Source organism: Odontomachus brunneus, unplaced genomic scaffold (assembly GCF_010583005.1).
Source record: "Odontomachus brunneus isolate Ranch 3 - 2012 unplaced genomic scaffold, Obru_v1 Obru_scaffold_151, whole genome shotgun sequence".
Lineage (NCBI taxonomy): Eukaryota > Metazoa > Arthropoda > Insecta > Hymenoptera > Formicidae > Odontomachus > Odontomachus brunneus.
In genome coordinates, this window is record NW_022639601.1 from 351,067 (window position 1) to 376,461 (window position 25,395).

Genomic DNA, 25,395 nt, shown 5'->3' on the forward strand with positions numbered 1-25,395 from the left:
AAAAATTTTTTCAAGCAAAAGTTGTTTGCGTTTTTACGTTGAATAAAATGCCGTAATAAAAAAATATGTTTCTATTTAAAAAAGCAAAGTTGTCCTTGTTCTTACCTTGGCGACGTCATTCTATGTCAAATAACTACTATCGTTGAATGCGTTTTTTTAAGCCTTACAACTTTTGTCTGAAACATTTTTCTCTAAAATGCTCCCCCGCCGAGTTATCTTGCCGTTCCGGTACTTTTGCTATACCCTGTATATATATATATACATAATTATTGTAGATAAAAATAACTCGTCACTGTCGATGAAATGAGTGTCGATGATAAAATTTGTCGGTGAAACAAAAGTCGCTGCAAACATTTTTCGGTGATTTCAACGTGTCGGTATATAAACAATATCGACAAAATCGTGTCGATGAAAACATTGTCGGTGATTTTAAAATAACCCATTATTTAATTATAAATTATTAAATTATTATTATTTAATTATTTATAAGTAAATAATCTTAATTATAGAAACTTATAATCTTAATTATAGAAACTTATGATTTTAATTATAGGAATTTATGGAACATTTTCGATCAGATTCGTAATCGACGGAAAAAAATGGGATCACTACAGAATCACTTTTCGCAAGGATTTAACAAAATTCTTGTTGTAAAATATAATTATATAGTGTTTTAATTAACTCCAGTCATAACTGCTGACTGATCGTGAGGTATCTTTGTCATTTCATTGCAATCAATCCGCTGGTAAATTCAGTTACTTTTCGATGGTCGATGTATTTTATCTCTTGTTGAATTAGACGAATAAAGGAACTAGTTTCTTGAATACAAATATTTATAAAATCTCTAGTATTAGGTCAATCTCGACTAAGTATTGACTGGGAGAAAATTTGAGTCTTGACGTAGGACGAGCTACAACGAAATGTTATGTTCAATCGAACGTGACATTGGAAGGCAAAGAGTTCCCGAGTCGAAATTTTGGCTCTATGTTAAATTTTGAATTTTTGACAACGCAGTGGAAGCTAAGTTAGCAAAATAAGTAATTCTAACGATATAATTTATTCCTACTTTGACTCGCACGATAACTGAAATTTCTCTTTTCACTTTCTTTAGCGTCAAAATAGGTGTTGAATAGAATAATGAGACTGATAGTAGAATCAAATTTTCGACTCGGAGTTAATACGCTAATAGCGATAAGATAACTTCTGCTTATTACGTTAGACAATAACTAACGGACAATCAAGTGTGACTAATTGTCCAACGTGTTTGACTCGAACGCAGTTAGAATCCTTATCAAGAATTAATGTTGAGAGGCTGAATGTACATGTTATCGGTACCTGGCACCGTGAGAATCAATTTCTCCATCGAGATATATAACACACTTTTTGCTAAGTAAAGATCAGTTCGCTGAGCAGCGCCAAATCGTTATATTTATCGCATTGAGTCTTACCTGAAACTCTAATCCATGCTTCTCTCTGCAATAATCCTTAAGTTTGGGGTAACATTGAGCCATGAGAGTGTTCCTCTCCATCGTTGTGTCTGAAATTCAGCTACTGTTATATTCCACATTGTAAATTGCCAAGTCTGTGATAGATCCCTGCGTATGTTTTTCTATCTTTCTTTTCAGTATCAAATTATATATCTCCTATTATTTTTATTCTACTATTTTTTATCGTCCCAAGTGGATTAAGAAAGAAACTTACCGGTGAAGGTCGAACTCGTAAAAATTCGCACAATTTTAGAGCTGACCGCTGGTAGGGATTTCAACGATCCCGAGAAGATCGAGTCGATCGTCGTTTCGTCCATTTTTTATCACTTTATACACCTTGCAAACTTGTTAGAAAGAAAATGCCTACATCAATCGAGTTCACATCTTATCACTCGCAACAATGCCAGTAAACTGAGACCAATACCGTGCGTTACCAAGTGGCTTATACATCTACAATAAAGTGTAGTAGTTTGAGCTATACAGAGTTCGTAGTTTTGCTCGAATGTTCCACCTTGCAAAAACTCTTATGCTATTCGTCATCATTCGCACGGTTACTGTTACCATTATCTTTTATATTACGCGAAAGATCTGTTTATCAAAATACAATTATACGCAGTATTATGCAAATGAAGAAGATTTTAGCATACCCAAGTGGTTGCCAAGGCTTGTTTACACGATATAGAAAGACATTGATTTTGAAGTATGTACATATACCTCTTAACAATTTAATATTTGTGTCAGATATAATTGTAAAAATAAATATACACAGTGCGATTGAAATTGCGGTGCACTGTTGGTCTGTTCTTTTCAGCTAACTGCTGAACTGGTGCAATAAGTTAAAGTGAGACAAGTATTATATACATTTTTTCTCACTGTAACTTATTACACCAGTTCAGCAGTGCAGCTGAAAAGAACAACTATGTGTCACAAGATAGTTTGCACGCATTTCGAGCATTGAATTTGCAGCGCTTCAAGATGTCAAAATTGAAAGACACTGCTGACGCATTTGCGTGTAAATCGGTTATAACAGAAGCCAAAGTGATATACTATAGGATGTAAAAATAAATGTAAGATAACGTGATGACATGTTAATATATGTTAATTCACTTTGTCACTTCGACTCCTGATAGATGATTTCGGCTTGTATATGTATTATTTTAAATATCCTATTTCGTACGATTATTAAATATTAATTAAATATTATTAAATTTATTTATGCATACTTCACAAAATTTTATTTAACGTAAGATGTCTTATGTTACATGTAGTTTCTACTTCAAGAAAAATTATTTGATTATCTGTGTGTGCACAGGTTTTTTATGGACTACTAGTAATTTGAACATTTAACAAAGACTTATCATATTAATCAAAATGCCGCCCGATCCACTGACGCAAATGAATACATATCGTTCATACGTGACTATGCTAGCCGATCCAGTATCAAAGGATGAGCTGAAATTGAAGGCAGCTCAAGAATTGTCGGAAAATTTTGAGGTAGGTGTGGACCTTAGGATTATATTCAGGCAGAAAGTTTCTAAATAATCTATTGCTTGAGAATAATGTACTTAAGTAAAATATTAATTTGTACAGATTATTATGTGTTCGTCCCAATACCCGGCATTTCTTGACCACATGATGAAGATCTTTCTGAAGATGCTGCAGGAAGGAGAGCCGCATTTCATATCGGAATACAATATTCAGCAAGTTAGAAAATTAATACTGGAAATGATACACCGATTACCCAGCAATGAGTATTTGCGTCCGTACGTTAGACAAATCTTGACTCTCATATCTAAATTGCTAGAGACAGACAATGAAGAAAATGTCTTAGTGTGTCTACGTATCATTATTGAACTTCATAAACAATATAAGCCGACTTTTAATCCAGAGGTAAGTTAAAAGATATTTCATTATTCTTATTCATAATTATTTTTATTTATGTGTAATCATAGCAAGTTATAACATATACAACTATGGTGATACAATTATGGTAAAATACAATAATATATACTATAATTATAGCATTATAATACTATAATTATAGCATTTATAAAATTGGTAATGTTAGGAATCGATTTGATCTCTTTGTTTTGCAGATACAATATTTCCTCCAATTTGTCAAGTCAGTGTACAGCGAGTTACCAAAGAATTTGCCAAAAATATTTGAACCACGTCCTCCTCTTCGCGTGAAAGATTTGTCGGAGATTAACATAGAAGCTCTTTTGAAGGAAACGTTCACAATTACGGCGATACAAAGCGAAAAGAAAGCAGCTGATGGTACTGTATTGACGGTAACTATATATTTTCTTTCATTTATCTACTTACTAGTAAATATTTATAGAAGCTGACATGTTCCTGCATTACTTGTTACTCAATTATTCAAACATAATAAAAAATTATTAAACCTGTGTGTAAAGACCGAAGTAAATTAATATATGTTTCGTCACTTTCAGTACAACTTAATCCCAAAGGCGGTGATGTCACTCAAGGTACTTCAAGAATTGCCAATAATTGTGGTACTGATGAATCAATTATACAAACAGAACGTGCTTCAGGACGTGTCGGATTTCATTCCGATCGTCATAACGACTATATCGTTGCAGCCGAGTCCTCAGCATCGTGCATCTTCTGGATTCAACAAAGAAGTCTTTGTTGATTTCATGGGCGCACAAATAAAAGCACTATCATTCTTGGCATATGTGATTAGAGTATATCAAGAAGTAATAACGCAGCATAGCCAGATGTTAGTGAAAGGCATCCTCGGTTTATTTACTTTATGTCCCATGGAAGTGGCACATTTACGAAAGGAGTTAGTGATAGCTTCTAGGCATATTCTTGCCACAGACTTACGGAATCAATTTATTCCACATATGGAGTACTTCTTCAACGAGGATATTTTCATCGGTCACGGTTGGACGACACAAGAGGCCCTCCGACCCTTGGCTTATTCTACGCTCGCAGATCTTGTCCACCACGTTAGGCTGCTGCTACCTCTCAACGATGTGTCCCACGCGGTACATTTGTATAGTAAAAATTTACTCGATCCAAGTCTACCAACAACCGTACAAATGGTTTCTTGTAAGTTATTGATGAATCTTGTGGATACGGTGAGTCGTCAGAGGACTGACGTGGAAAACAGCACACAAGGACGGGAGTTATTAATGCGGATACTTTTGGTCTTCGTTCTGAAGTTCAAAGTTCTTTCCAAAATTTATATCCCGATCCTGCGAAATAAAACAAAGCAATTGCGGGCAAATACTTCAACGACGGATACTTCAACGTCAGAAGACCCTCTTAAAACAGCCACCGAATTGACCGAAGAAAAGGAATCGGGAAAGTCCAAGTTTGGCTTTCCGAATTGGCAAGTGATGAGTTACAACGTTTTAGATTATCGTAATCTCGTGAAAAGTTTAGTACATGGAGCGAAGGCTATAACAGCGAACTGCGTTAATCGATCAGGCGAGACACAGTCCAATCAGCTGCAGCCGAAGGAAACTTTAATTTACATCCAACTTGTTAAATGGGCATTGCCCGCTCTGGACATATATACGATAGGCACTACAGTTGTCGGAACTCCTGTACAACCGGGCAGACCGGCACAGACTCAAACCATCAGATCGAGAGAAGAAAAAGAAGTGTTGGAATTATTTGGCAACATATTCACGCAAATGAATCCTCAGACTTTTCAAGAGATATTTTCCATGTCCGTGGATTATATGGTTGAGAGGATTTTCAAGAATAGCGCTTTACAGATTATCGGAAGCGCATTCTTGTCGAGTCACACTATATCATCTAGGTTTGCTACAATATTAGTGCAATATTTATTAGAAAGGATGAACGATATGGGATCGAATGTGGAGCGGAGTAATCTGTATCTGCGTTTATTCAAGCTTGTCTTTGGAAGTGTGTCTCTTTTTCCCGCAGAAAACGAACATATGCTTCGACCACATTTGAATCAAGTGGTTAACCGAGCAATGGAATTAGCTATGTCTGCAAAAGAACCGTACAATTATTTCCTTTTATTACGAGCATTATTCAGATCCATTGGAGGTGGTTCACACGATTTGCTTTATCAGGAATTCTTACCTCTACTTCCGAACATGTTGGAAGGATTGAACAGATTACAATCCGGATTACACAGACAGCATATGAAGGACTTGTTTGTCGAACTTTGTTTAACTGTACCTGTTAGATTAAGTTCACTTCTCCCTTATCTTCCGATGTTAATGGATCCGCTGGTTTCTGCTCTTAACGGCAGTTACTGTCTCGTCAGTCAAGGCTTGCGCACTTTAGAATTGTGCGTTGATAACTTACAGCCTGATTTCTTATATGAACATATACAACCGGTTCGTGCAGACTTAATGCAAGCTCTCTGGAGGATATTGCATAATTCTACGGATCAAGCTCACGTAGCATTTCGGGTTCTTGGAAAGTTCGGCGGTGGAAATCGTAAAATGATGATAGAGCCTCAGAAGTTACAGTACAATGATCGTGAAACTGGTTCACCAACGGTAGTGGTTTATTTTCAAGGACCCGCGTGTCCAATTGACTTTTCCATGGAAAAGGTGATCGAAACAGCATACATCGCCTTGAAGTCCAGCACAACAGACTTATATTATCGCAAACAATGCTGCGAGGTTGTGAATTGTTACTTGGCGGCAACTCTGAGATTAGATGATGTTAATAACATATTGCACAAACTGTTCACGCATCCAAGTTTTCACGAGAGTGAAATAAGTTTCTGCCACGCATCTAGTCAATACAAATGTCCGGATACCGTAGCGCGCGACGTCCAACAGACCGCGGTGACGAGTCTGTTTATCGCCGCGGAAACTAAGGAACTGAGACCTTTAGTGATTGGCATGGTGATTTCTATTGTGAGGCATTATACGATGATCGCCATCGCGCAACAAGCTGGTCTGTTCTCGTGGACAGAACGTGACATTCGCACGCAAGGACAAGATCCACTTGTACTGATCGATGCACTCGCCTCTATAATGTCTCACGAAGAGAAAGATCTGCATAGAATGGCGTATCTAGTGTTGATGTTGATATTAGATACAGCGACAAAAATTCTAGGGTCGAAGGAACGAGCATGCAGGTTGCCCATCATCGAATACGCGGCAGACAGGATGTGCATGTTGTGCTACGAGCGCGCCTGGTACACCAAACTCGGCGGTTGTATTGGCATCAAGTTCCTCACCGAGCGAATGGCTATAAAATGGGTCCTTGATCATCAATTCATGTTCCTGAGAGCTCTCATATTTGTGATGATGGATTTAACTGACGAGGTGTCTAACGGTGCTATCGACATGGCAAAGACAAGTTTGGATAAAATGATAAGAATCTGTGTTGATCCTAGTATTCAAGAAAGTAATGCGGAACTGCTGGATGCCCGAAACAAAGGTCTACACGATGTTACTCGCGAACTAGTTAGGCAAGTGACATCACCACATACCATTGTGCGTGAGCAAGCTATGACAGCGTTGCGCCAGCTCGCCGAGATCCAAAACAAAACTGTGACGGAAGTAATGGAACCCCACAAGGAAGTCTTAGCTGACATGATCCCACCTAGGAAACACCTATTGAGACATCAGCCCGCAAACGCACAGATCGGCTTGATGGACGGGACTACGTTCTGCACCGCCTTGAATCCACGTCTCTTCACCATCGATTTAAATGTGGCAGAACACAAGGTGTTCTTTCAGGAACTGTTGGGTCTCTGTGAGGCGGAGGAAGCGAATCTAGCGAAACTGAGTTGCTATAAATCCGTCACGAATCTAATGCCCCTGAGGAAATCGGCACTACGAGCCCTCGCCGCCAGTCACTACATTGTGTCCTGCCGCGAAAGGATATTCACGGTTCTTTACAAAGCCTTGGAGAAATCGAATGGCGAGCTACAGGAGGCAGCTTTCGAATGTATGCGAACGTTCATCTCTGGCTTTCAAATCGACATGGAGTCTGTGCACACAACTATGCGTCCGATGTTGCTCACATTAGGTGACCATAGGAATCTTAGTTTAAATTGCGTTAAAAGGCTGTCCTATTTGACGCAGCTTTTTCCAAGTACTTTTAGCATCACCCTTTGTGAACAATTGTTACAACACTTAAAGAAGCTCTTGGAGAACTTAATTCAAACACAAAAGGGTATATTAAAAACCGGCGAGAACGAACAGAAAATCACCACTATTATAGGAATATTTCATGAGATACCGGCGGCTACTCCAAAGTTTATCGATCTGCTATGTCGACTTGTGTTACACACAGAGAAGACTTTACTTGTGGAGGTGTCTAGTCCATTCAGAGTGCCCTTGATGAAATTTCTGTTACGTTATCCCGCTGATACTCTCAGTCTGTTCCTCCATGACAATAATATCAAAGACCAACAATGGAGCCGATACTTAGAATATCTCATTAAACACAAAGATGGTAAACCGATCAGAGATATTTTGCATAACAGTTCAACGAGGCTTGTCGCGATGCTACTCACGCACTCCAACACGCAAACCAACTCAAACTTGAGCCATATGGAAAAGAGCGAGCTGCAATATCGGGCGATTAAAATAATCGCTCTGCTCATCCGATTCGACGAGCAATGGTTGTCCACGCAGACTCAGCTAGTGAGTGCTCTGAAACAGATCTGGTGTGCTAACGATTATCAAGCGTTGCATAAAAAGGTTGAGAACGTAGAATATTACCACTGGAAGGAACCAAAACTAATCGTCAAGATCCTATTGCATTATTTCCGCCAGCAACCAAACGACATTGACTTGTTATTTTACTTACTACGAGCTACATGCGATCGGTTCATACCTGACTTTCAGTTTCTCAGGGATTTCCTGGAAAATACAGTAGCACAGGAATACACTGTAGAATGGAAGCGAAGCGCATTCTTTCGCTTCGTCGAACATTTTCCTACTAACAACTTATCACAGGAGCTGAAGGCCAATGTGCTACAACTGATCATAATCCCATGCTTCGCAGTAAGTTTCGAGAGAGGTGAAGGTACTAAATTGGTCGGTGGGGCTCCTATGCCTTACCAGGACAACCCAGAGAATGTGGTTTCAGTATTTATCAGCAAGATCATCGACCCAGATAACCCGTTTGGTTCAGCCGATTGCGTGCGTATTTCTCTACTGCAGTTTTCATGTTTACTTGTAGAGCAAGCGTCACAGCATATTCACGATGTTACCAACAAACGACAAGGAAACAAATTGCGTCGGCTGATGACGTTTGCATGGCCATGCTTGTTGGGGAAAAATTGTGTCGATCCGACAACAAGATATCATGGTCATCTTCTTCTTAGTCATATTATTGCTAAATTTGCTATTCATAAACGTATAGTATTGCAAGTATTTCATAGTTTGTTAAAAGCACATGCCGTAGATGCGCGCAATGTGGTTCGACAAGCACTTGAAATATTGACCCCTGCGATGCCTGTACGTATGGAAGACGGTAATACAATGTTAACTCATTGGACGAAAAAAATCATCGTCGAAGAAGGTCATTCAATGCAACAGCTTTTCCATATTTTACAATTGGTTGTGAGGCATTTCAAAGTATATTATCCGGTTAGACATCATTTAGTTCAACATATAGTGAATTCTATTCAGCGTTTAGGCTTTAGCCCCACTGCTACAATTGAACACAGAAAACTGGCTGTCGAGTTGGCAGAAGTGATTATAAAATGGGAGTTATATAGAATCAAGGACGAAAGTGAAGCTGCCGATAGTAACAGCAGCAACAGATCAGTCACAAGCGGAATTAAGCGACAGTCAACTGACGAATCGCCAAATACTAAACGTTTAACTAGCCAGACAACATCTAGCAATATATGTATGCCTCTCGTCTCGTCCAAAACAGAATCAATGAAAGCAATTGATAGAATTCATTCGGATGCCATCCTGAACTTTCTACTGCGTCTGGCGTGTCAGGTGAACGACGTGTCTTCGATGCACGGCAATCCTGGTGAATTATTATCAAAACGATGTGTTAATTTGTTAAAAATGGGTCTAAAGCCGGATATATGGACGGAATCATGTGATTTGAAATTAGCTTGGTTGGATAAAGTACTGGCAAGTGTAGACAACTCTCAGCCAAATTATGGAAATATTAGTACTGCACTAGATGTGCTAACGTTTCTATTAGGAGTAATGAAACGCGAGCAGATACTCGCGAGCTTCAAGCCATTGCAACGTGGCATAGGCGCCTGCATTGCTAGCAATAATACTAAAATCATACGCCTAGTACATGGTTTATTGTCGAGACTGATGACCATTTTTCCAGCAGAGCTAACGTCCTCGAACGTAAACGTATCCTCTAAAAATGAAGAATTAGATACATTATACGCGACTGTGGGTAGATTCATAGCTGACGGTCTAGCCACTTACGAGAAGTCCGCAAGTGCTACACCCAGCTCACTATTTGGTACACTGATGATGTTGAAAGCGGCCTGCACGAACAATCCAAGCTACATTGACCGTATGATAACGCCTTTTATGAGAGTGCTGCACAGAATGGCCAAAGAACATTTGCACAGCTCATCCCAGACTGAAACTAATGCGGTTGGAAGCGAGTTACTTATTCTAAGCATGGATCTCGTAAAAAACCGAGTTGTAGTGATGGGAGCCGAGATGCGCAAATCGTTTATTGGAACCATACTGACTGGACTCATAGAAAAAACGCAAGATATTAAGGTAATGAAAGCCATCACGAAAATGTTGGAAGAATGGATGAAGAATAAGAATACGATCGCAATGAATCAAACGCCCACAATGCGTGAGAAGACAGTGCTTTTATGTAAGATGATGCAGTATGTCGAGAAACGCTTTCCTGACGACCTAGAGCTGAACAGACAGTTTCTTGAGCTGATCAACTACATCTATCGCGACGAAAGTCTGAAGTCGACGGATCTAAATACTAAATTAGAACAAGCTTTTTTATCTGGTTTACGCTGCGTCCAGCCACAAGTAAGAGCGAAATTTTTCGAGGTATTGGATGCGTCGATGAGTAAGCAACTACAAGAAAGACTTCTATATATCATCAGCACTCAGAACTGGGAGAACATAGGTCCTCATTATTGGATTAAACAATGTATTGAATTAATTCTATCGTCCGCCAATCCAAACACGCAAATACAAATGACCAATCAGGATCTCTTGCTGCCTAGCGTCAAGTCAATCATTCACATGGGCATGGATAAAGATAACAAGGATCACAAAGATTTCATGGCATATTGCAGCATAAAGGAAGAGCCGAAGGAGATTTCCGAGACCAATGACGCGCCAGAGACAGACTTCTTTGAGATGGAACTATCAAATATGTCCATCTCAGAATTTACCAGCACCTTGGACGATATTATGGCGCAGAGCAACCTGACGGATATGATCAACAAGCAGAGTGCCTTTATCGAGCGTGCGAAGAAGATCAAGACGGAGCAACTTCTACTGGCAGTTGTACAGTTGTGTCACATGGACACAAATCTAGCGGAACGTGTTTGGTTGGACATGTTTCCGCGATTGTGGACTATTCTGGAGGAGCATCACCAAACCGTTTTAATTGGAGAGGTAGTGCCGTTCGTCGCCAGTGGTTCGCACGTCAATCAAAAGGATTGCCATCCGAGTGCGCTTGGTACGTTCCTCGAGGCGTTGTCGCATTGTAATCCACCAGTTGTTATAAAGCCATACGTGATGAAGTATCTGGGTAAATCGCACAACGTATGGCATCGAATGACACTCACCCTAGAACAGATGGCTTCCGAATCCGATAATAGTGTCTACGCGAGAACTAAACGTGAACTTGACTTTTATGACTTCGAACAATCCCCGGAAGATATTCCTAACGATATAATGGACGCTCTTGCGGACATGTACTCGTTGTTGCTCGAGGAGGATATGTGGTCTGGTATCTGGCAGAAGCATGCATACTATAAAGAGACTCTACACGCCATCGCACTGCAACAACAAGGATTCTTTGAGCAAGCTCAAGGAGCTTACGATGTAGTCATGACCAAGTTCCAACAGGATTGGGTGTCAACCCCGTCGCCTTATAAGATTCAAAAGGAAGTGATAATGATAGGGAATCAGTGGGTGCGCTGTGCGAAGGAACTGAATCAATGGGACATGTTGTTGGAATATAGCACTACGAAAGATTTCAGAGATCCTTTCGTGGCCCTAGAGAGTTCCTGGCGTATCTCCAATTGGCCAGTTATGAAGGAAGCGCTCGCACTTGTTGAGCATAATTGTCCAAAGGAAATGGCTTGGAAGGTACGATGTGATGTGTAATAGTGATCCTCCTATTTTTAAATCTCTTGTTTCATTTGATCTTATTTTGTTTGATCTTTCATTTTGGAAATTTATTTTAATAGAGAGATATTAGATAATTATTAAAATTGGTCCAAAATTATGGAGTTTTCTCTCATTTCTTATATTTAACGACATTCCTGAATTTTTTTTAATCAAATTTTTTATCTGAATTAAGCTACAATTGATCATTTACAATATATTCTTTATAATCATTCATAGTTAGAAGGGGATAGAACTAATTAGAAAAAGAATAATGCACAAAAATTTTAAAAAGTACAAAAATTACTCATTGATTTACGATTATACATATAATATTTTCTCAAGATAAGGAAATTATCACTAAATAGTATCAAAAGTGCTCAATTAAACAACATAGGTGAATTAAAATATTTTTATTTTTAGAGATATAGAGATATGATGTTATTCTTAAAGATACGCCCAGATCTCAAAAAATCAAGAAAAATACTTTTAAGAATAAATATTTTAGCGTGTATTTAAAAAAAGATCTTCTCACAATTAAAAATTTAGCATGTATATCTGGCCAGATATTTGCGTTCTATGATTTAAATATATTGTTTTTTCTTGTTAATTCTCTAAGTATTATTTATACATGCATACATACATATATTTTTTTGTAAATATATTTTAACATTCTTTTGAGTGTGTTAATGAATCTTGTGTTCTAATTCATTACTTATATATTTTTTTTTAGGTGAATATGTACCGTGGTTTCATAGCCATATGTCACGAGGAACAACATATGACTGCGGTAGAGCGTTATGTCGAGATTGCATCCACTTTGTGTATGCGAGAATGGCGCAAACTTCCTCAAATTGTTAGTCACATTCACTTGCCATTGCTGCAAGCAGCGCAACAAATAATGGAACTTCAAGAGGCAGCTCAGATTCATCAAGGGCTAATGTTGACCAGATCTTCGTCTCTACATGACATGAAAGCGATAGTAAAAACATGGCGCAATCGTTTACCTGTAATCGCGGATGACTTAAGCCATTGGTCGGATATCTTCGCTTGGCGGCAGCAACATTATAACCGTATCGCGAATCATTATGAATCCCAGCCAGATTCACACTCAGCACCGTCCCATTCCGTACTTGGTGTTCATGCATCCATGCAATCCATCATACATTACGGCAAGATCGCCAGAAAACAGAACTTGTATGGAGTATGCTTGGATTCGCTGTCAAAGATTTACACGATTCCGAGCGTGCCCATGATCGACTGCTTCCAAAAGGTTCGACAACGTGTCAAGTGTTACATGCAGATGGCTACCATGAGCGGTCAGAATGAACTTCAAGAGGGACTGGATGTGATTGAATGCACCGACATGCGTTATTTTTCGAAAGAGATGACTGCTGAGTTTTATGCGCTGAAGGGCTTACTTCTGTCACAGCTTGGTCGTTCCGACGACGCGAACAAAGCTTTCTCTGCAGCGGTACAGCTGCACGATACTCTGGTGAAAGCATGGGCTCTGTGGGGCGATTATCTCGAGCAGATCTTTGCGCGTGACGCGCGCCAAATCTCAATCGGCATAGCGGCGATCACGTGCTTCTTACACGCCGCTCGCCATCAAAACGAAACCAAGTCGAGAAAGTATATCGCCAAAGTCATCTGGCTACTCACGTATGATGACGACAAATCGTCATTGATGGAGACATTGGATAAGTATTCAATAGGAGTACCGGCTATTCAATGGTTACCCTGGGTGCCTCAGCTGCTCATGTATCTCGTGCGATACGAAGGCAATAGCATATTGACCTTGCTGAGCCAAGTCGGTCGTATGTTTCCACAAGCAGTGTATTTTTCAATACGTACTTTATATCTTACTTTAAAGATAGAACAGAGGGAGAGATACAACAGCGAGTTGACTGCGGGCAAAATCCAGGAAAGCAGTCAAGAAGATCGTGCGACTGGCAATGTGTCACAGCAAGGAGTGTCAGAAACATCAGGCCATACCGTACGAGCCACGGCACCCATGTGGAGATGCTCCAAAATTATGCATATGCAGAGAGATATCCACCCTACTGTATTAAGTTCACTGGAAGGTATAGTAGATCAGGTAAGTTTGAATTGTACTTTTCTACTTATATTTGTATATCTACAACATTTCACAATTTTTGATTAAATATGATATTTAATTTATGTACGCGGAAAAAAGATATTACACATGACCAGAAATATTTAGTTGTGAGCAGCATAGTTGCATTATCCTACTTATCTATGTGTGATGTAATGTGTTCATATAATTCAATTTGCTACATCAACTACATCAATGTAGTTGCGTGTGGTCTAATTGTAGCAACCAGAAATCGATTGAAGTAATATTTACTATGGATAACTTTAGTTGATATTATCACTGTTGCAACGCCAGTAACTCAGTAATTACTCTGTGGTTGCAGCAACTACATAATTAGTTGTTCTATATTTTAGTATTGAATCTGAGTGGAATAATCGGATTTATGTGTGGACTAATCATACTGTATTTTCTATGTAAAGCTTTGTTCTTGAAGTTTGTTTAGACATTTTAGAATTATCTTACACAATGGATCTCTCAGTGTAATATGAGTGCTCCATTTCTCCCAGCCATTTTATTCTCGATCAATTCTCAATATTTCGATAATTAATTATAATTATCGATATGTATCGTATTCTTTTCTTCCAAATTAAAATGATATTTTTTTTCAAAGATAACATAATTGGAATTCGTATTTCAGATGGTTTGGTTTCGCGAAACATGGTATGAAGAGGTGTTAAGACAATTGACTCAAGGACTAGCTAAATGTTATGCATTAGCATTTGAAAACCGTGGCGCAGTCAGTGAAGCTACTATTACTCCGCACACTTTGAACTTCGTCAAAAAATTGGTGTCGACTTTTGGCATAGGAATTGGTAAAGTCATTATGACCTATATATAATATATATAATATATTAATTCTCATTATACCAATAATTAATGTACTTTTTTTTAAAGAAAAGTAAATAAATTTTCTGTGTTCTTTAAAATATTTCGAAAAAAGAATAAAAATTCTTACAATCACAAAATATAAATTTTTACAAATAATTAGAACTGCTTAATGAAGAAATTTAAAAACTAAAGTTGAGTCCAATAAAAAGATCTTGATGTTAGGCTGAACGTTCACAGTAACGCGAAAATCAAATAAAAGAAGACTGACTACAGAAATTGCGTTTTATGACTTTTAGAGAATATATCGTCTTCGCAAAATACATCATTCTATTCAGCGGCTTCGGAATCCTTAGCACGTAGAGCGCAAGACACTGTGCAAGATCCCGTTTTCCACAGAATGAAGGGACAATTCACAAGTGATTTTGACTTTACCGTTCCCGGGGCCAGATTACTTCATAATTTGATCAACAAACTAAAGAAATGGATAAAAATTCTTGAAGAGAAAACTAAACAATTACCTAGGTAATGCTTATTTCTTTGCTTATTCTATGACGATACATAGTATCAGAAGTATTTCATGGACCAAAGTTTCACGCATTATTCCGCAGGTCTTTCCTAATAGAAGAGAAATGTCGCTTCTTAAGTAATTTCAGTCTCAAGACTGCTGAAGTGGAATTACCTGGTGAATTCTTGATACCTCGAGTAAGTAATAAAATAATATTCGCGTAAGTAATAAAGTAATATTCACATAAAATGTTAGAAAACTCAGAAATTCAAATATAAAAGGCGAGTAAGAGCTAAATGTACAAATATATTGATACAATATAAATCTAACATTTATAAAGTGAAACATTAACAGTTGTTAGAACGTTTTGTTCTTTAACAGTGACAGTTGCATTGCTTCCATTCGGTTCATTTATGTTTAAAACAAAAGTAATGACCTACAGTGTTCAACTATCGATTAAGTTTCTTTTGCGTTTCTCTCTTTCCGTTTTCTCTGCACATTTGATTTACCGTTTTTGACTATGTTTGTGTGCGTGTGTTTTATTTTTTAAATATTATGTTTAATGTTAATTAATTTGTATCGCTGAAGAAGAGCCGGAAGAATAGAATCAAAATATACGGTGTTTACTGATTTTGAGTTTGTATATAGTAATGCTTTGATTAAAAGTTTATATATATAAGTTTATATTATATATAAAATACTCTATATTGCAACTATACAGGATGTTTGACTCGTACCGTACCAGAGCTAACATACCTAGAATAGGTTGGGGTGAGTAATAGAATCAGTGTCTTTTTTTAAACAACCATGTAAAATTTTGAGATATTAACGATAAAAGATTTCTATCGAGCGGCAGTCTACGTGCCAATCAGCACGTGTGCTGCGGTGAGACGAACGCTGTACGCGCTGTAGCATCGGCATGACGGCTAGCCGGGCCTGCCTCCTGGCAACGCGTTTTCCTCATTGTTGTCGACGCGCGGCGAGGGGACGATGAACGCGCCGCGTTACCGCTCAGCCTCGACGCACACAGCTCGCCGCAGAGCGTCTATAGGCCGCGATGGGCGTGACAAACGCCAAACTTTATGTGGTTGTTACTAACAAACTAGACGCGTTATCGCTAAATGGAAGAGGACTTTTCTGATCCTCTCGCTTAGCTCTACGCCCCTATGGAGTTGGTGTGTTACAATTTGCAAAATGGTAGAGGACTTTTTTTGTTCAGTTTGATTTAATGTATAAGTATACAACGGCAGACGGCGCCACTGCAGCTCATTTACCATATCGCGCGTAATTATTCACCAATCTTTTTTAATTAATATCTCGACTATTATTGCGAATATCGCAAAACGGCACAGGACTTTCTTGCTCACCTCAACCCGTTCTACGTTCTCACAAAGGGTCATCATGGAGATCTGAGACATCCTGTATATCTACTTATATATTTTGAACAATAATTATTCTCGAGATTAGACGGAAAAGACGCGTTCATCTATACTAATCTCTTTTTAAACTTATTCCTTTCAGCATTCACATTATTCAGTGAAAATAGCACGATTTATGCCACGTGTTGAAGTCGTTCAGCGGCATAACACCGCTGCTAGAAGACTACGCATTCGCGGTCACAACGGACGCTTATATCCTTACCTAGTAGTGAATGATGCTAGCGTTGGAGATGCGAGGCGCGAGGAACGCGTGTTACAACTACTGCGAATGCTGAATCACTACTTGGCCAAGCAGAAGGAAACCTCACGCAGATTTTTACATTTCACAGTACCTCGGCTGGTAGCCGTATCTCCTCAGATGAGGCTCGTGGAAGATAATCCAGCAGCCGTTTCACTGTTGGACGTGTTTAAACAGGGTTGCGCCAAATTAGGCATGGAACACGACGCACCGATCGCTAGATATTACGAAAAGCTGGCCGCGGTGCAAGCTCGTGGAATCCAAGCGAGCCATCAAGTATTGCGAGACATTCTGAAGGAAGTGCAAACCACGATGGTCTCCAAAACTATGCTTAAAGATTGGGCAATAAAAACCTTCCCTGGCGCTACTGACTATTGGACGTTTAGAAAAATGGTAAGTATAATTTCTCTTTATTTTTTTTATTGATAATCTTTAGAATTGTATCTTTTATCAATAGCTCTAAACATCAATGATTTATTAAATAATGATAGATTTTATTAAATAGATTTTATTAAATAATGATAGAGACCGCAAAATATAAATCAACGAATAAGGTAGGCCAATAAAAGTAGAAGTATTAAGATAAACGTCGCAGTAACCGCGCAAATATCTAACAACACAAAGTCAAAATTGCTTAGTTCTTATAAAAATACACGATATCATAATGATATATAATAATGATATATATATATATATATATATATAATATAATAATGATATATATATATATATATATATATATATATATATATTAATGATATATAATAAAATATATCATAATGATATATAATAATAATCAAAATATATAATTAAGTGAAAGTTGAAGTATTAAGAGTTAAAGTGGGAAAATTTTATTATTAGCACACAAAAGATATGAAAAGTTGTTAAATTTTCTTTGATATTTTTGGTATTTCTCTCTTTGATATTTCTCATATTAACATCAATACCTATTATATATGATTGAACCTTATTCGTTGAAAACCCTTATTTGTTGACAGAAATTTTGTCGATTCGTTTAATTCTTGTATCTTACATAATTATAATTATTTCATACATCTTCATCTTGTTTCTCTTTCTGTTCTCAGTTTACTCTACAGTTATCACTAACTTGTTTCGCCGAGTATGTACTTCACTTGACAAGGCTCAATCCTGACATGATGTACATGCATCAAGACTCTGGTCTGATCAATATTGCTTACTTTAAATTCGATATCGACGATATTTCCGGAGAGTTGGATGCAAATAGACCAGTACCTTTCCGTCTGACACCCAACATATACGAATTTATTACAACTACAGGTTAGTAGAACAAGTTGTTTAATTACCCATTCTTTGTGCATCCGAGTTTGCAATATATTAAAAAAATATTTAAAATACTTCTCATACTTTATATTAAAATACATTTTTTAATATTTATATCTGTTCTGTGTGTGTGTGGTAGTGTTTTATAGATACTGCGAAATCTTATATTTATATGTTATTTATCAATTATAAACTTCATAACTATCACAATATTTTAAAAAATTTTAAATTTTCTTTATATGAAATTAATCGTTCATAGGAGTGGCCGGCCCTTTGACTGCTAGTGCAATTGCCACAGCTCGCTGCTTAGTACAGCCTTCATACCAGCTACACGCCATACTGCGAGCAATTTTACGTGATGAAGTAATCGCAGAGCACAAGAGACAAGAAGATACTGAAAGCATGTCACAAACACCGACTGATTTAAAGGGCGAGCTTCTGATAAAGATGGTGACCCACGCGGTCACCGCGATCATCTCGCGATTGAATTCATTAGCACATTTCGATGGCATTGATAGTAAAGTCAGTACATTGGTCACCGCTGCAAACAGCCATGACAATCTTTGTAGAATGGACCCGTCGTGGCATCCGTGGTTGTAACATAGTAAGATCAAATATAGATGAATGATGCATGGCCTAATCATATTTCCCAAGAACAGAAAAAGAGAATTAGGTTGTCGCTTCATTTTAATTCTTATTTTATTTAACAGCCTAATTCTCTATTTTGAATATATTACATTGTGCCGCGATATTCATTTTTGGACAATTAGGAGAATATTGATCGATAGAGAGGATAGAGAAGATATGTTAGACACGACAGATATTATATTTCTTTACATTTTTCTCTTTAAGATTTTTATCACATCTTAACCTATTTATATCTTTAACCTACTCCTTTTTCTTCTTTGCCTTATATATCTCCTTTATCCTATGTATATCTTAACCTATACTGGCAAATTCTTTCCTTTTTGGATTTCTTATCCTATACTCTCGGAGATTTTCAAGCCTACCGAAGGGAGTGCGAGCGTACGAAAATTTTTCCTTTTCTCTGGGAATCGAACCTGGCCCTCTACTAGCGTGGTAGACTAGTGTATAATCCGCCGTACTACGCTCGCACTCAATTATAATAATGTAAAATAACATATGTGATCAATTGAGCAGATTTTTTAAATAATCCGAAAACTCTTTTCCTTTACAAAAATATTGAATATATGTATACCTTTTTGTTCCTAAAATCTGCTCAATTGAGTAAATTTTTAAAATAATCTGAAAACTCTTTTCCTTTACAAAAATATTGAATATATTTATACCTTTGTTCCTAACGTTATCGAAATGAGAAATCAGCCTTAACATAGTTATTAACTTGAAAATTACAAGGAAGTATTTCATTTGTTTGAAATTGGAGTTGTAAGGCAATCTATATATTGATATATGTATTAATTGAACATATGTAAAAAAATGACAAGTCAAAATTATAAAGTGCGAATTTTATATATTGCAACGATTGCCTCTTATACTGCATAGTTGTTATGCTACTGGTGAATCCCATTTCTCCATATATGATTGTTCACTCTGCAACAATTTACTGTAATATACAGTTCTATAATATATAATAATCTTTTTCTTCGATGGGGCTACAGCTCAAGTCGAGCTAAGGTCTACCTTGTATTTACGTATACCTGTGGTGCGCACGCAGACTATCACCGGCATACGGGACTTACAATGTCGATTCCGAACAACAAATTTTTGAGAGATTTTTTTGGTAAAGAGATATTCTTAGGAGCTTGCCGGGCCTCCGAAGAGGAACTACGAGCGCATGAAAATCTTTAGTTCCGCCTGGGATCGAACACGAGACCTCTATAGCATAGCAGACTAGTGCATATGCCATGCCACGCTCGCATTCAATATATAATAATAGGCCTGTTTTTTTTGTAGCTGCGTTGCTGAACTAGTGCGATAAATTAAAGTGAGACAAATATACGTTTCTTCACTTTAACTTTTTGCACTGGTTTAGCAGTGCAGCTACAAAGAACAGGCCTAATATAAAGTCCGATTTCTCGAATTCTCTTAGCATAGAGTCGCTCATAAATAATCTGAAATTGGAGCAAGGATTTATTAATTCAGGGGAAAAGGATCTTTTGGGTAATTTTGAATTTTAATTACTTACTTTAATATGTGATTTTGCCTGAATATTTAAACACAGGTATACAATGTATAAAGTTAAATGCCTCTTAAAAAAATTTTATTTATTTCGTTTTAAGTTTTTAAGGGTTTTAAGTTTATATTCCGCACATACACAAATCTCGTGCGGTTACCTTGCGTCCTATCATAGTTCTCATATCCAAAAATCTTAGTAAAATGTCCGTGGTGAATAGCTTGAACAATGCTTTCAGAGAATATATATATTATATATATGTATATTATATATATAATATCTAAAAACATATATATACTACATGGGCTGAAAAGTCCTGGGATTTTTAATGAAAACAAGCGTTTTTTGGGCAAAGTTATATTTATTCCTCAACATAGTTGCCTTCGAGTGCGATACACTTGGTATAGCGATTTTCCAACATTTTGATGCCCTTTCTGTAGTACGAAACGTCCAAGCCTTCGAAATACGCCTCGGTTTCCGCGATGACTTCCTCATTCGATGTGAATCTCTTTCCCTGGAGCCACCGCTTGAGGTTTGGGAACAGATAATAATCGCTGGGGGCCAAGTCTGGAGAATACGGTGGGTGAGTAACCAATTCGAATCGTAATTGGTCCAATTTGGCCATCGCTTTCAAGGACGTGTGTGACGGTGCGTTATTGTGATGGTACAAAACTTTTTTCTTCGCCATATGGGGCCGTTTTTTCTTTATTCCGTCGTTCAGTTTGTCCAATAACGCTGCATAATACTCTCCCGTAACTGTTCTTCCCTTCTGCAGGTAATCGATGAAGATTATGCCATGCGCATCCCAAAAAACGGAGGCCAAAACCTTCCCGGCCAAGCGTTGGTCTTTTGGCCGCTTTGGTTGGCTTTCGTGGCTTTTCAGCCACTCTGCAGACTGCCTATTGGACTCAGGCGTATGGTAATGGATCCACGTTTCATCCATCGTCACAAAACGTCGAAAAAAGTCCGTTCGATTACGCTGCAACAACGCCAAACCGGCCGTTGAATCATCAACGCGCTGCTGTTTTTGGTCGACGGTTAGCAAACGCGGCACCCATCACGCAGATAGCTTTTTCATATCCAAAACATCGTGCAAAATGTATCCCACCCGTTCTTTTGAGATGCCAACAGTCTCAGCTAACTCGTACAACTTCACTTTACGATCACTCAAAATGATTCGATGCACTTGCTTTACGATTTCCGCATTCGTAGCTTCTTTTGGTCTTCCAGAGCGAGGTGCGTCTTCGGTGCTGGTACGACCCATTTTAAATTCACTAAACCATCGATAAACTGTTGTTCTCGAAGAAGCAGATGTGGGATAACATTTCTTCAACCATTTCATTGATTGATCAGGAGTTTTTCCCATCAAAAAACAATGTTTGATCAATATGCGATATTCCTGTTTTTCCATTTTTTTTACGAAGGCGAAGGTAGCGACACTTAACGACTGTAGCTTGTAAACGAATGAACGAAATGTTATGAAACTTCACACATAAACTAGTGACAAATGAACCTCTCGAAATAAATCATGTTCATTTTCTAGTGGCACCACCTACTGAAAAATCCCGGGACTTTTCAGCCCATGTAGTATATATATATATATATATATATATATATATATATATATATATATACACTTAAATTAACGCATCTAATAGGAAAACTTAATTAACTTAATATATTGACTGCCATGATAATCACTAATAGCCAGTGCTATAGTTTTTCCGCATCTCATTAACTTGTATATAAAACGTAGCCAACCGCATATATTAAATATATAATCGATGAAACAACCCCACAAAAACATACACATTACACCCACGTGGAATCCACGTGATTTCGTGGATTCCACGTGAATTCTACGTGGATTCGACGTGAATTCGACGTATGTTTTTGTGGGGAAGTTAACGAATATAATATTATCAGAAAGTTTTTGGAAACGCCATGACACTGAACGTGTTAATGAATGATATGCCGGATATTAAGTCCTTACGGAAAAATACTATTGAGACTTAATACTAAGTATTGAAGTTGTAATACTTAGTATTTAAATTGTAATATTGAGTAACAGAGAAAGACAGGGAGAGACAGGAAGAAATAAGGAGACACAGGGAGAGACAGGGAGAGATAGGGAGGGACAGGGAGAGACAAGGGAGACAGCGAGAGACAGCGAGAGACGTATAAAATGGACGAATGCAATCTTCGCAAGAATGGACGACTGCGGTTCTATAAGTTCGTTGCTTCTGCAATAGAATTAATATTCAATGAATATATCTGTTAATTTATGCGGAATTATATGATAATTAAATACGACTTTTGCAAAAGCAAATTCAACAAGAATGACGAATAAGTCATACACACATTTCATTCATACCCTAACAGCACGCGACGTACTGCGTATCATCCCATTTTCGTGCTCATTGTACTGTGATCATCTGTGACGTACTAAGTTGAACGCTAGAACGTCACTTATAATATTATTCGGTTTTCTTTCGCGCGCGAATGTTCTCAGATTTCACTCAGGGATACGGAAATGATATGTACGCTGTTCTATCGCGTGCGTACATTCTCAGGTTTGACTGAAATGATACGTACGCATTTGTATCGCGCGCGTATTTACTCAGAACGTACTCAGTCGATCGCAGTACATATGAGAACATTCTGAGATGATCGCAATATACGCATTGCGATCTACTCAAAACGTCCTCAGAACGTCCCCGTGCTGTTAGGGTATATCGCAATATTTTTTACTTAATTTAATATTATTTTCACAAACACAAAACAGGGTAGCAATCATGAATCTTTTCCCCTAGTGTGAACTCGTGAAAAGTAAAAATTTTGTAATAAACTCGTAAAATATGAAAACCTTCACTAAACTCATGAAAAATGAAAGATTTAACATGAATTTGTAAGTAAAACAAATATTACAATATACTCAAGACAACACCAATTTGCAATGGACATCTTTAGAATTTTTTCAGCATGTTTTTAAGACATATCCTAACAACACGCGACGTACTGCGTATCATCCCATTTTCGTACTCATTGTACTGTGATCATCTGTGACGTACTAAGTTGAACGCTAGAACATCACTTATAGTATCATTCGGTTTTCTTTCACGTGCGAATGTTCTCAGATTTCACTTATGGATACGGAAATGATACGTACGCTTTTCTATCGCGTGCGTACATTCTCAAGTTTGACTGAAATGATACGTACGCATTTGTATCGCGCGTGTATTTATTCAGAACGTACTCATTCGATCGCAGTACATATGAGAACATTCTGAGATGATCGCAATATACGCATTGCGATCTACTCAAAACGTCCTCAGAACGTCCCCGTGCTGTTAGGGTATATCGCAATATTTTTTACTTAATTTAATATTATTTTCACAAACACAAAACAGGGTAGCAATCATGAATCTTTTCCCCTAGTGTGAACTCGTGAAAAGTAAAAATTTTGTAATAAACTCGTAAAATATGAAAACCTTCACTAAACTCATGAAAAATGAAAGATTTAACATGAATTTGTAAGTAAAACAAATATTACAATATACTCAAGACAACACCAATTTGCAATGGACATCTTTAGAATTTTTTCAGCATGTTTTTAAGACATATCCTAACAACACGCGACGTACTGCGTATCATCCCATTTTCGTACTCATTGTACTGTGATCATCTGTGACGTACTAAGTTGAACGCTAGAACATCACTTATAGTATCATTCGGTTTTCTTTCACGTGCGAATGTTCTCAGATTTCACTTATGGATACGGAAATGATACGTACGCTTTTCTATCGCGTGCGTACATTCTCAAGTTTGACTGAAATGATACGTACGCATTTGTATCGCGCGTGTATTTATTCAGAACGTACTCATTCGATCGCAGTACATATGAGAACATTCTGAGATGATCGCAATATACGCATTGCGATCTACTCAGAACGTACTCAGAACGTCCCTGTGCTGTTAGGGTAGTGATGTTTTTAGAACGTTTCTTGGAAGTCTGCTTGTCTAGGATTACTTTAGGATAAATTATTAAAGATAAAATATTCTATTCATATTAAAATTATAAATCTGCAGAAAATATATATTTTATATAAAATAATACATAAAATACATGCAATAAATACATAAAATAAACTTACATTTTACTTACTGCATACAATTTATAATATATTACACTTTAACTTTCTGATGCATACGTATCTTAACTTCGTCGGTATGCTTTCAGTGCCTGTACGTCATCACGCTTTAATTGGCTTTTGTTGGTCATTTTTAATGGACGTAGGATTCTTATGTCAAATGCCAATTGTCGTATAACCATAAAAATTAAAGTCACTATAAGAAATTTTACTCACTTTGTACATAATATGCGAGTGTAGTATTACATTATTTTTCACATTTAAACCACATCGCTTGATGCTTAAAAATATTCGTGGAAACTTACACAATTTACATGTAAAGAAGAACATATAGCAAACTAAAAGTTCACATGAAATATTTCACGTTTTGAGAATTCACCTTTCACGGTTAACGTCTCATTTATTAAATTTACTCATATTGTATTATTATATTATATTATAACTATAAATTTAAGTTGTATAATGCTTATTAATGTGTTATATATTACATTATGTATACTGTAATTACATTTTAATTTTAATAATCTATATTACATAAATATTGCTTTCCACATTTTCATTGTTCACTTTTCATGTGAAATAAATTTTTTCACTAAGTGAAATAAATTTCACTTAGTGGAAAATGAAAAATGAAAATGAAGTTTACGTGAAAGATTCATGATCGCTACCCAGATAACAGGAGATGCTCAAAGAACATTTTTATGGCTTCTGCACACAGGACGCGGTAATGCCTGCCGCGCGGCGGAAATCCGCGACAGCCAATCAATATGTTGTTTTTCCGTAAGAGCTAGGTTATTACGGAATGCAGCATATTGATTGGTTGTCACGCGAATTTCCGCCGCGCGGCAAGCAATGAGTGCGTTCAGCGAACTCAACAGTTGCACAACAGTT

General features: G+C 37.4%; 2 protein-coding genes and 1 pseudogene across 6 annotated transcripts in view; 1 reads left to right on the top strand and 2 right to left on the bottom strand.

The window, feature by feature from the left end:
* LOC116850669 (NACHT and WD repeat domain-containing protein 2) overlaps window positions 1–1,804 on the bottom strand; it is a 42,447-nt gene extending 40,643 nt beyond the window's left edge. Inside the window, exons 1-2 of the mRNA XM_032829213.1 lie at window positions 1,702–1,804; window positions 1,449–1,537 (exon numbers count right to left, since the gene is read on the bottom strand). Of these exons, the coding sequence (XP_032685104.1) occupies window positions 1,449–1,537; window positions 1,702–1,804 (192 nt within the window). The remainder of the gene's footprint in view (window positions 1–1,448; window positions 1,538–1,701) is intronic.
* LOC116850668 (transformation/transcription domain-associated protein) overlaps window positions 1–19,049 on the top strand; it is a 51,689-nt gene extending 32,640 nt beyond the window's left edge. For 4 of the 5 annotated variants that reach the window (XM_032829207.1, XM_032829211.1, XM_032829209.1 and 1 more), the window contains 11 exons: window positions 2,800–2,981; window positions 3,078–3,377; window positions 3,584–3,778; window positions 3,941–11,752; window positions 12,504–13,868; window positions 14,524–14,698; window positions 15,011–15,236; window positions 15,323–15,416; window positions 16,741–17,289; window positions 17,982–18,195; window positions 18,458–19,049. In XM_032829207.1, the coding sequence (XP_032685098.1) occupies window positions 2,859–2,981; window positions 3,078–3,377; window positions 3,584–3,778; window positions 3,941–11,752; window positions 12,504–13,868; window positions 14,524–14,698; window positions 15,011–15,236; window positions 15,323–15,416; window positions 16,741–17,289; window positions 17,982–18,195; window positions 18,458–18,798 (11,394 nt within the window). In that variant the 5' untranslated portion in view covers window positions 2,800–2,858 and the 3' untranslated portion in view covers window positions 18,799–19,049. Of the gene's footprint in view, window positions 1–406; window positions 1,600–2,799; window positions 2,982–3,077; window positions 3,378–3,583; window positions 3,779–3,940; window positions 11,753–12,503; window positions 13,869–14,523; window positions 14,699–15,010; window positions 15,237–15,322; window positions 15,417–16,740; window positions 17,290–17,981; window positions 18,196–18,457 lie in introns of those variants that run through there. The other variant, XM_032829212.1, reaches the window with a different exon arrangement.
* Window positions 19,050–19,940: 891 nt separating this feature from the next.
* LOC116850670 lies at window positions 19,941–21,885 on the bottom strand (annotated as a pseudogene).
* Window positions 21,886–25,395: the final 3,510 nt, after the last annotated feature.